The 12,811-nt window shown below is 39.8% G+C and overlaps 1 protein-coding gene across 9 annotated transcripts in view; it reads left to right on the top strand.

Annotated features, from left to right (window-relative positions):
- ptprk (protein tyrosine phosphatase receptor type K) overlaps positions 1–12,811 on the top strand; it is a 201,479-nt gene that overhangs the window by 153,915 nt on the left and 34,753 nt on the right. For all 9 annotated transcript variants that reach the window (XM_082147819.1, XM_082147818.1, XM_082147821.1 and 6 more), the window contains 4 exons: positions 446–551; positions 1,941–2,214; positions 5,481–5,517; positions 12,632–12,767. In XM_082147819.1, the coding sequence (XP_082003945.1) occupies positions 446–551; positions 1,941–2,214; positions 5,481–5,517; positions 12,632–12,767 (553 nt within the window). The remainder of the gene's footprint in view (positions 1–445; positions 552–1,940; positions 2,215–5,480; positions 5,518–12,631; positions 12,768–12,811) is intronic.

Raw genomic sequence — 12,811 nt, 5'->3', positions numbered from 1 at the left:
TACTACTGTTACTGCATTTACATTTAGTCATTTAGCAGACGCCTTTATCCAAAGTGACTCACAAATGAGGAATACAGCAAGCGAGTCGTCATGAAAAGGCAAACAACGCAAGAAGTGCTCAAAATACAACGTTTCACACATAGCTTAGAGTAGCATAAGCGTATTTCTTATGAGTACTGTATTTCAGTTAGTTCATCTATTATATAGTTGGTATAAATGCATGTGTTATGTACAGTATTAAGTTTAATACCATCAAGCCGTTTGAGATGCTCATTGTTTTCCTGCAAACAGTGGCTTGTCTTTCAGCAGCGTGGCTGTAGTTGAACTACTCTGGAGTTTGAACAGCTTGTATCTTCACAGAGTATTGAGTTTCTGGGAAGCTTCGCCAACACAGGATTGTATTAATGGGAAAATGTTGACACATCCCCTCTCTCTGTCTCTGCAGCGCCGACTCTAGAGGAGTATGATGGGTCCGAGGCGTCCCTGAACGAGACGGCCACCACCATCACCGTCCTGCTGAAACCTGCCCAGGCTAAAGGAGCTCCTATCAGGTGTGTGTGAGAGTGTGTGTGTGTGTGTGTGTGTGTGTGTGTGTGTGTGTGTGTGTGTGTGTGTGTGTGTGTGTGTGTGTGTGTGTGTGTGTGTGTGTGTGTGTGTGTGTGTGTGTGTGTGTGTTCATCAGCCTCTGCTGCTGCTCCCATATTCACTCCCCGTGTTTCTCAGCTCTATCTCTCCTTCAGCTGTTTCGTATTCCTCTCAACACTTGCACAAAGACTCTTCCTCTTTCAGTAATTCAGTTTTTCAATGTGACAGACTCATTCCCACAGACAGCCTCAGATGGAAGAGGAGGAGAGACTTATTTATTGATTAAATTATTTGTTTCAATTCAATTAAGTACGGAAAATGCAGAAAAATACCATTGGGAAAGTGAAGGGAAATATGGATGTGAAGCACAAGAAGCCATTAGAGCACAGTTTTCCCAGTCTTTCATATGAACATACAACATGTACAATTATTTAACCCTGTAAAAACTTAATAGTCAGACAAAAAAATAAAAATAAATAAAATGGAACAGTTTATTAAAGTAAGATGAAATTCTGATGTAAATCAGTTTCATCTGATCAGTATCGTTATAACAGTTTACCAGATACTTACATAAAATGCATATAAGTATCAATATGTGCCAATAATATCTTAATAAGATGATATATAAATGCTTAGTTTTATGATCAAAGCTCTGTAGTTTTAAGTCATATTATGCAGTGCAATACAGTGATGATTGACAGATGAACAAATAAACCTTCCTCAAAAGCCTGATGATCATATTTATTACTTTTCTAATAAATTATGTCTGGATGATCGAGTAAACCTCAGTCGCTTCAGTCCAGGTGAAATATAAGAACAATATCAAAGTTATTCTTGCGTTTCCTTGATAAATCAGGGCAGATTTGACACAGAAAGACACGTGAAGCTCGAGCTGAAGGAGGACGTTTGTACAGTTACACTGAAAGACTTTTACTGGATAAAACAGTCTAAACTATCAGTCAGAGACAGAAGAACTGCAGGAGATGCAAAGTCTTGATCACGTTCATCATTTAGAGGCCTTAATAATTTGCATATGCAATATGGTAGAGTATGTTTTATAAGGTTAAACATGGTAACTTTGGTGAGTGGGACGTCTGTGTAGAAACTCCCGTAGAAACCTGAATGATTGAGGAGATTTCTCCAGTCAGCAGTGAGGACAAAACACGGAAACAGCAGAATGAATTAAACAAAGAGTATGAATATCCCAAAATATCATCTCAAAACAAAATCAATTATATTTTGTCTGCGCTTTTGGTTGTGTCATCAATATCCAAATGAGAGGTGAAAGCTGAGGGGTGTTGAGTTCTCAGTGTGAATATGCTGATTGTGTGTGATGTTGTGTCGGTCATCCACAGCTCGTATCAGATCGTGGTGAAGGAGATCAACCCTCACCGAGCCCGACGGGACGCCGGCGGCGGGGAGTGTTACCGCGAGCCCGTGTCCTATCAGAACGCCGCCAGCACGGGCCTGCCGTACTACTTCGCTGCGGAGCTGCCGCCCAGGAATCTCCCAGAACCGCTGCCGTTCACCGTGGGAGACAACAAGACGTACCACGGCTACTGGAACGCCCCCCTCGCACCCCGCAAAAACTACAACATCTACTTCCAGGCGGTCAGCAGCGTGGAGAAGGTCAGCGGACGACACCACTCACATCAACACATGCAGTGACGGACAGTACAACTCAATCGCTACTGCTCATCCCTTCAGCAAAATCACATTCGTCTTGCTTCAGGCACTTTTATTGGTGTATCATAACTTTCTCTTGCGTTGCATGCGACTGTTAAATAAATGACAAAGTCAGTATCACACCCATGACAAGTCAAATTCTAATAGAAATATTGGGCAGTCCAGATCATAGCGGCTCAGAAGTTGTGTCCCAAATGACGCACTATACGCTTTGTGCTTATGAGTGTAGACTGGGTTTGAAATGAACTTTTTCATTCACCAGCCAATTTGGCTTCTAGATTTTTAAGATACCGGCCATTCAGAACTTCTACTAGCCAAAGAAAGAACCAGATTAACTACGTCACAGCACATATTTATTCTAAAATGTGGATTTCATACATTCATTTCTTATTCAAACAAAATCCTGTCATCAAGCCTTCTCCTCCCTTCCTCTTTCATCCTCATCCTTTACACCAAAAATGTGTTTCAGGTGGACAGATCAATACAGTACAAAGAACATAAAAAAAAAGTAGGATGTTGGAAAATAACAATGTCTTTTCTTTCAAGCGAACGCTTTTTAATCTTCACTATTGCTTTAATGCAAATGAACAAGCGTGCCGTTATATGTAGCGTAGTGGCATGTGTGTTCAAGTAAGCCAGGGGCCGGTTTCACAAAGCTATTTTAGACCGGTCTATAGTGTTAGACAAGTCTAAAATGTGCTCATAGACTAGGCTAATGCAAGTTAGACTGTTTCACAAAAATAAAGACTGACTTAATTTAGACCAAAAACATTAGACCCCTTACCCCCAGGCTAACTTACCCCCAGACCCCTTACCCCCAGGCTAACTTACCCCCAGACCCCTTACCCCCAGGCTAACTTACCCCCAGACTCCTTACCCCCAGACCCCTTACCCCCAGAGTAACTTACCCCCAGACCCCTTACCCTCAGGCTAACTTACCCCCAGACCCCTTACCCTCAGGCTAACTTACCCCCAGACCCCTTACCCCCAGGCTAACTTACCCCCAGACCCCTTACCCTCAGGCTAACTTACCCCCAGACCCCTTACCCCCAGGCTAACTTACCCCCAGACCCCTTACCCCCAGGCTAACTCACCCCCAGACCCCTTACCCCCAGGCTAACTTACCCCCAGACCCCTTACCCTCAGGCTAACTTACCCCCAGACCCCTTACCCAGGCTAACTTACTCCCAGACCCCTTACCCAGGCTAACTTACCCCCAGACCCCTTACCCCCAGGCTAACTTAGGTCTAAGACTCTGTTACCTTGGCAACCAGCAGTAACAATCAGTTACATTACAAACAGCCAAAAGAAAAGGGAAAATGTTTCATAATTTAAACATTTCTTCTTGTTACTACATTCTCCGCTAAATTAATGTAAAATGTCCTTGTAACTGTTATACTCCTCCAACAAACACATATTATCCGCTGGGATAAGGGGATAGACTAACAGTTAGACTGTTTCACAACAATAAAGACTGACTTAATTTAGACCAAAAATATTAGACCCCTTACCCCCAGGCTAACTTACCCCCAGACCCCTTACCCCCAGTCCAACTTACCCCCAGACCCCTTACCCCCAGTCCAACTTACCCCCAGACCCCTTACCCCCAGTATAACCTACCCCCAGACCCCGTACCCCCAGGGTAACTTACCCCCAGACCCCTTACCCCCAGACTAACTTACCCCCAGACCCCTTACCCCCAGTCTAACTTACCCCCAGACCCCTTACCCCCAGTCTAACTTACCCCCAGACCCCTTACCCCCAGTCTAACTTACCCCCAGACCCCTTAACCCCAGGCTAACTTACCCCCAGACCCCTTACCCCAGTCTAACTTAGGTCTAAGACTCTATGTTACCTTGGCAACCAGCAGTAACAATCAGTTACATTACAAACAGCCAAAAGAAAAGGGAAAATGTTTCATAATTTAAACATTTCTTCTTGTTACTACATTCTCCGCTAAATTAATGTAAAATGTCCTTGTAACTGTTATACTCCTCCAACAAACACATATTATCCGCTGGGATAAGGGGATAGACTAACAGTTAGACTGTTTCACAACAATAAAGACTGACTTAATTTAGACCAAAAATATTAGACCCCTTACCCCCAGGCTAACTTACCCCCAGACCCCTTACCCCCAGTCCAACTTACCCCCAGTCCAACTTACCCCCAGGCCCCTTACCCCCAGGATAACCTACCCCCAGACCCCGTACCCCCAGGGTAACTTACCCCCAGACCCCTTACCCCCAGACTAACTTACCCCCAGACCCCTTACCCCCAGTCTAACTTACCCCCAGACCCCTTACCCCCAGTCTAACTTACCCCCAGACCCCTTACCCCCAGTCTAACTTACCCCCAGACCCCTTATCCCCAGGCTAACTTACCCCCAGACCCCTTACCCCCAGTCTAACTTAGGTCTAAGACTCTATGTTACCTTGGCAACCAGCAGTAACAATCAGTTACATTACAAACAGCCAAAAGAAAAGGGAAAATGGCTCATAAATTAAAAATGTCTTCTTGTTACTACATTCTCCGCTAAGTTTCCCAAGTAAAATGTCCTTGTTACTGTTATACTCCTCCAACACACACATATTATCCGCTGGGGTAAACTGCACTGAGCGGCTGAATGCGCTTACTCGATCTGCCATGTTTTTTGTTTTGAAAAGTGTCTTATTTACCCAGAATGCATTGCAGTGTAGTCCTACTTAAGATAGTCAGAGTCTTAAGGTCTGATTTAGATGTCTATCTGAAGTCTGACTATCTACTATATCTAAGCCATAGTCAAAGTCTATCTTTGTGAAACCGGCCCCAGATATGAGCAGATTCTGCAAGTAACACGCCAAATTGGCTCGTGGTTTGACAGCGTTACCCGCCACTGTTGAGTTTTACCTGCATTTGGCGTGTTGGCGGGTGTTCATTTCAAACCCTGAGCGTAGTGAATGAATCTTGTAAGGATATTTTGTCATTCATCATCATTCGTCTGATCGCCCCTCCCCCTCCACTGTGTAATTAAAGCCACGTCTGGTGACTTCAACATCCCACACTTCGTTTTTTCCGCTTAATTAAGTGCATCATACGGGTATTTGAAGAGATTAAAGTACCAGTCGTTCTACTCGATATGCATTGCCGATATCTGTTTTGACATCTTTATGTTATTCTGCTATTTATCGAGTTTTGAGAATTAACTGTAAATTGTTGTTGTTTTTCAGGAAAGTAAAACGCAGTGTTTGAAACTGGCATTTAAAGGTAAGCCCTTTCATTTGAGAGCATGCATCTGAATCTCACCTCTCTCTGTCTCTGATGTTATGATGTAAGAGCGTGTTAAAGTCTGAAGTCTCTGAGCTTTCAGCAGCGTTTATACTGGGACACTGTTTGATTATATAGACAGACTGTAGATAGATATTTGATCGTCTTTTACCATCCTGCTCACAATAACCAGTTCTGTTCAGCATCAAATGCATGTATCATTTACATAAGCATCATATTTATGAACATCTCCCTTAAATATACGCGCTAAAATATACTGAATTATACTATGTGAGCTTGCAATATAAGGAGCAAATGCATACAGAATGTGATTTTTTTTTTAAGTAAAGTGCCAATAAATGCCTGATTTGTGCCTAAGTGAGAAGAGTACAAGTGGAAATGGATGGCATTTATTTGTGCATATTAAAATGACAGATGTGTGGATACTTCTGAAAGGTAATACAAGAACACTTCTGGATGAAGTTCCTCATGGTTCAGCTCGAGTCAAGTTTGTCATTGCAGCCGTATAGATGTAATGATGAACACAACAGTGACTTCCAGTATACACACACTGAGCACTGCTGTTACTGTAAACACCAGAGAACAAGTTAAAGATTCAGCAGTAAACATACAGTATACTTCAGTATTGTTCTAGGGAATCTGTACTTGAGTTCAGATAAAACTGAATACTTGATGACTTGATGACAAAAAAAGATGACTTTTTACTCCGTGTTTAAACTTCATGTGGCTTAAATTATTCCTCAATGATTAAAAAATCTAAATAGCATTTTTATTTATCCTAATTTGACTAACAAGCCAATCAAACAAACTCAATCAAACTTCAATTTGACTTTCCTTCTGAGGGACAGTACAGGATGACAGTGTCCATGTGTGGGTGAACTGGTGCTTTCAGACACAGACTAAAGTCATGTGTTTTTATAATAACCATCACTGTAGATGGATGAGATCCATGTGTTAAAAATGAGAAAATCTCAAACGTCTATTTTAAAAGCTTTCTCAGTACTTTTTACACCACTGGAAGTTGGTCAGTGAGTGTGTGACTGCAATCCGTGGTCTGCACAAAAAAAATTAAAAATAAATAAAAATAAAATATCTATTTGTAGTCATGTGCTGATGCTGTAGTAGAATATTTATAATTATTATATTTTTAAATTGATAGTGTAGAAGTCCTTCTCGAAACACTGTGGTATCTCTGAAGATTCTCTGCCATTCATTATACACCTAATAAGATTCATAAAGAATGAATAATCCATACCCACACCCAGATATCAAGCAATCATTGAAGCGATGTTGAGTCAGTGTTGATGCGTCAACGCTAATTGCATTGAATTAATGTTACAAAGTGATGATGGTTCAGTATCACTTATTGATTCAACGTTATGAATTGATGTTAGTTCAATATCAGGTTTGCACTCGCATTGAAACAATGGTGAGATTTCACCAAGAAATGAATGGTAATGCGACTGAATCGACGTTACACTGTGACTGATTCTACATCACTGATGCTGAATCAATATTGAAATTAACAAAAATAATCAATGGTAATATTGATGATCAATGTTACAATGTGATGTTGATTCTAAATCACTTAAATGTAACGGCAGCGTAAAACAATGTTGCCGACTGAGTTACCAAGGTAATGTTGAAGCAACATTAATATTTCAGCTACACTGTATGAATTTCTTTCTTCTGCTGAACACTGGTTGACGATCACACGTTGATCTGATTGGTTACAAGGTAGTTTGTGACGTCAGAAACACCAGCGATTTCAAAGCGTGTGTTTGAGACTGTCTTTGGTTCACTGCAGTTTTAAGGAGGAAATACTCAGCAATGGTGTCGACTTATGAACTTACACATGCTTTGTCTTAAAGCATATTAAAAACTCCACATACACATATAAACTACATCAAAAGCTGGATTTATTCAGGAAATTCCTAATAAACATTACTAAAGCAAGATGCATTTTTTAAAGAATGTTATTCAAACACTTTAATAACTTTTTAATGTATCTAAATACAGTCAGTAACAATACAAATCAAAATCAAACGCATGCAAATTGTATCAATGTCCCCATGCAGTCTGGGACAGTATCAGGAGCCTAACACATTCAGTCTGAACTAAAGTGATGTTTATGTATGCATGTCATACATATCTCAGGACTAATATATTTCATATGTATATATATATATATATTTTGTTTTATTTATTATTATTATTAAAAAAAATTGTGGAGTTGTGATTTTGTATATATCAAAATAGTCGTTTATGATTAGAGTTTAATCATAAATGCCTATTGAACATTTAGTTTTAACGTACATATTTTCTCCAGCTTAATATCCAATATGTTTTTCTGTGCGTGAAGTGATACACATGTGTGTATAAATTGTGTGGTGCGGTAATGACAGTACGGAAAGCACCTTCGGCCGTGTCTCGGCTGAGTTATTGCGCATTATTTCCTCCTCTGGCTCTTCATTAATTGTTTTTCAGCAGGAAATCGAATGATAAAAGTCTGCCCGAGGCTCCGAGCGCTCCCAGAACGGATTAGATATAGCCCACGTCATGTGTTGTTTAGCAACAAAAATACATTTTTGTTTTTAAGCATGGAATTTTATCTCCAAAATGGACGTAATCCAATTTCCATTGAATTGCTCCCAGTGTTTTTCTCTCCGATCAGACTCATAAGAGCTGACAGAAACACAAGTGTCCTGGCAGGGGGCAAAATTTGATGTCTGAACCAATACAGGCGTGCATCTAAAACCTCACCACGCCGCCCATTAATCACCTTTCAACCCTAGTGTCCAAACTGACTGCGAGACCACCTTGCTGGCGAGGTCACAGGCTCTGAGAGATGGACGTGGACCGTTTCTTGTTTCTGGAGTTATAGATTACATTTTCCCACTGGAGACAGACTTGAGACAAGCTGAAAATAAATGGTAACATCTAAATTAGCTGGGTTTGTTCAAGTCATTAATCAATATTATTTAACATCACAGAATCCGCCTAAATACGCTGATAGAAATAGCTCTTTAAGGTAATAATTAAAATGTACCATTTTTACAGTGCAGACGGCTGTAAACTAGAGACTAACCCACAGCAACAGTACATGAAAACAATGATGGAAATCTATTAAATATTGACATTGTATGAGCGATTTTAAAATAGTGGGATCATTTTACACATAGTATTAGTGTTGCTACAACTGCGCATACATTAGGTTTGGAAATACAGTAACAAATTTCATGTATCAGATCACACACTGTAAAGGAATAGTTGAGCTAAAAAATAAGGCAACATATCGCGTTCATCTTTTTAAGCTAACTCAACTAATCCACTACAGTTAAAGTCAACTTTAATACTTTTGTTCTTCTATTGTTTTTTTAACTTAAAAATTCTTGTCAAGGCAACTAAAAAAGTTGAACCAACTTGAAAAAATAAGGCAATCACTCTCAACTTTTTTAGTGAACTCAACTTTATTTTTTTACAGTGCACATTTATAAACAAAATATTTTTTTCAGATGGACAGAAAATAAAGTGCAGCGCGTCAAGAATAGCCGTGTCCGTCTGTCATCTGAAGGCGTTCCTCACTGGATGATTGACAGCTTTGTTGATCATAATGCAGTCTATTTTTACGCATTGCAACATCCTTGCGTCCAGCGCAGACCCTTTGTTGTCTATTGAACTAAAATATTATTTATTATATTTATATTTATTTATTTTATACCGCTAGCATCGGCAAATAAAATTCCAAACCAAAATGATTATTTTCAAATAGGTATTCTAAATACTCCCAAAGCACGATGGACAAGCAGGTCGTCCCTCACTCCATTGGCTGAGCCAGAAGTTGACAAACAAACAGATTTATATTTTTAACAGTGTCACAGTGAAAGTGTTATTATTTAAAAAAAAAAAAAAATTTGTAAATTGCTTATTAAAATATGTTTAATGGAAAAAATATGAATATATAGGATTGGACCAGCAGATAAACAGATCTTTCAGCTCCCGATAGTAGTTCTCTCAGCTCTGCTTAAAGTCCCCCTGTGGTAAAAATCCAGCTTTTACTGTAGTTTATATGTGTATGTGGAGTTTTTAATGTGCTTTAAGACAAACCATGTGTAAGTTCATAAGTCGACACCATTGCTGAGTATTTCCTCCTTAAAACTGCAGTGAACCAAAGACAGTCTCAAACACACGCTTTGAAATCGCTGGTGTTTCTGACGTCACAAACTACCTTGTAACCAATCAGATCAACGTGTGATCGTCAACCAGTGGATCTCTGAGCTGAGTGAGTGAGTGGAGGCGGGGCTCATTTGCATATTCATAGAACCGCGCATACTAAATGAGGCAAGGGTGTCGAGTTACAGTCAAGATATTTTAAGGCATGAAGAATTATTTTTCAAGGAAAAAACGTTTAAATATGTCATTTTGGTGATCAAAGATGAGTTTTAAAGGATAAAATGATTGACTACAGGGGGACTTTAACATCCGTTCTGCAGATCCTGCCCTGGTTATGTGTTATTGACAGAGACAGGTCGAGTGAAGCTAACGCAGCACTCGTGTGTGTGATCGGTTCGTAAAGCCTGGAGGAAGAGTGTGGTTTGATGATGAAGGCCGGGTGCATTAGAGCAGCGTCTGGCCCCAGGCTGCTCGCTGTAGAGGACAGAGAGCCGTGTCACAGCGCCTTTGGTTTTGTGTGAGAGTTATTGTTGGGTGAAATAATCTGCCCCACAGATCCAGAGGCAGGAGAGTACAGCTGATGGCTTTATTTAAGAGGCCCATGTCACCGGGTCATTGCCTTATCACTCTTAAAAGCTTAGAGTAGAGCTTCAGGACACAGCGAAGATGCTTTTACTTCTCTTGCCCAGACATCTCGCACAATGCGGCATTTACAGGCAAACTCACGAGTGGAGTCAGCATCAAGACGGCCGTAAATGTCATACGCACCGAGCTGGAGTTTGGATCAATAGCCGTAGATGCCGTAATGATAGTTGTGCTGTTTTATCGGTGTGTGAGAGGTATTTCAGTCAGCGGTGATGTATTTCTGACAGGGTTATAGACCCGAAGCTCCACTGCAGCACACTGACACAATAGAGGAAGATCTGGCCAAATCACACCGTATCAGCTCAGACTCGTGTGGACTTATCCAGACTACGGTTTCCTCGAACCATTACACATTATTCCTATTAACCAATTACTTTTGTTCTTGTCACAATTCAGGTTTTTTTTGGTGTAATGTCATTACATTGGAGTATAAGAAACAAATGGCAAAAAAAAATTTCATATTTTATGATATATCCAATATATCCAGGACGCAGTTAATAAGAAAATGAAAACAAGACTATAACCAAAACATTGAGTCTCATTCACTGAGCATGCGTACACACACATTTGTGCGTGAAATGTGCGTATGAAAGTTTTTAAGAACAAATCACCATTCACCAAAAATATAGTAATAAAATGTATTCTACATTTACGAAAAAAATATAGGAACAACTGAAACCACACGTATGAAAAAAAGCTCTACGGCCTTATAATCATGTTTTATATTTCATATAACACGACTATTATTATATTTTCATATTATTATTCACGATTATTATTTATAGTTTCATTAATTGTATCATACAGTATAATCTATATATAAAATGATGTAATACAATTATTAAATGATACAATTTAATTTGATCTTAAATAGATTCCATCATAGGCTACGGTTAAAGAGTAAAAAAGCTGTGTTATAGCTTCAGCTGCGAGGTTTCTCTGGATAACGCAGATATGTGTGTGTGTGTGTGTGTGTGTGTGTGTGTGTGTGTGTGTGTGTGTGTGTGTGTGTAATGCTGGCTACTGAGAGCTCTGTAGAAAAGGTGTGTGTTGTGTGTGTACTGGTGAGAATGACACAGTTGTCATTGTTCAAGGTTCGGGCGAGAGCGCGTCTGCAGCGGCTGTGAGGAAAGCCCTTATATGGAGATGTGTGGGCGTGTTTATGCAAATGACTCATTTACAATACTCCAAATTCATGTGCATAAGAACGTGTTGTGAATTCTTCTGTGCGTACAAATACAAAATAATCCACGCAATCATTAGTGAAGGAGACCCACTGTTCATTTTTTTTAAACTTTATGTTTTAAAACTTTTATGTATTTAAATCAAGTTTACAGCATTAAAAATATATCAAAAACCATAATCAAGTACTTTACATGTGCTTTAGTATGTTAGTCAACTTCTATAAAGCAATGCAAAATATTATTGAAACATGATGATTTAAAATGTGCTTTGAAGTAAAACTTTAATTTGACATTATTACAAGAGTGCACTTTTTAAAAGGTCTCTCTCTATAAATGCACTTAAGTGGCCTTTTATTTCATTCATATAGTTTTTTTTTTCAAAATATATATATACAGTATACTTTTAATATTTGAAGTACTCTACAAGTGCACATTTAATACACCAGAATGAGACAATATTTCCTTCTCTGCACGTGAGTATAGAGATGTGAGCTGTAGTGTACAGTGATGTGAATACAGTGTTCAGCATCAAACTCCCACAGGCCTTACATTGTGTTTAGCTCGACATGGCATCGTTCACGCTCTGTTCTTCAGGCTGCGCTCCGAGCCAGCGTCTTCGCTTTCAACTGTTTCACACGTTTATTTTTAGAGCAGACTCATTTTTGTGTTTTGCATAATGTATTCGTGCCAGGTAATAATATTAGCGTTCAACAATGGAATGATACTGTGGTTGTCTGCCAATGTTTGGAGAAACGTATCCGACAGTCATTTTCAACCCATTCTGTTATGTTTTGGCAGCGAGAGAAAGAAAGAAATCACACGGCGAACTGATGGCGGTTTATGTTTGTGGAACGAATCGTTGTTGTGGTCAGGAGACTTTCGTGATATTTGGAACAGGATCTTGTAGAAACAGCGTATTAATGGCAGATGTTTAATTATTTTTCAGTTTTTCAGTTCTAATGTTGCATCTAAGAAAGAAAAAGGCTCTTAAAAAGCTAAATCATATGTGATATGTTGAACTAAGCCATTGCTCCAACCTAACACTCATATATGTGGATGTTAAATTAAAACTACTCCGTCTGTCCATTCAGGGGCCACAGAGGAGCCGGAAGTGATCCCAGATCCGGCCAAACAGACGGACCAGGTGGTGAAGATAGCGGGCATCAGCGCTGCGGTCCTGGTGTTCATTCTGCTGGTGCTCGTGGCCATCCTTCTGCTGAAGAAGAGGTAAGATGTGGCTCTGTAACCCACGAACACACCACATCCTCCTC

The sequence above is a fragment of the Leuciscus leuciscus genome (genome assembly GCF_965113295.1).
Source record: "Leuciscus leuciscus genome assembly, chromosome: 19".
Classification (NCBI taxonomy): Eukaryota; Metazoa; Chordata; class Actinopteri; order Cypriniformes; family Leuciscidae; genus Leuciscus; species Leuciscus leuciscus.
Note: the sequence above shows the minus strand (reverse complement) of the source record. Positions and strands in the feature narration are given on the sequence as shown.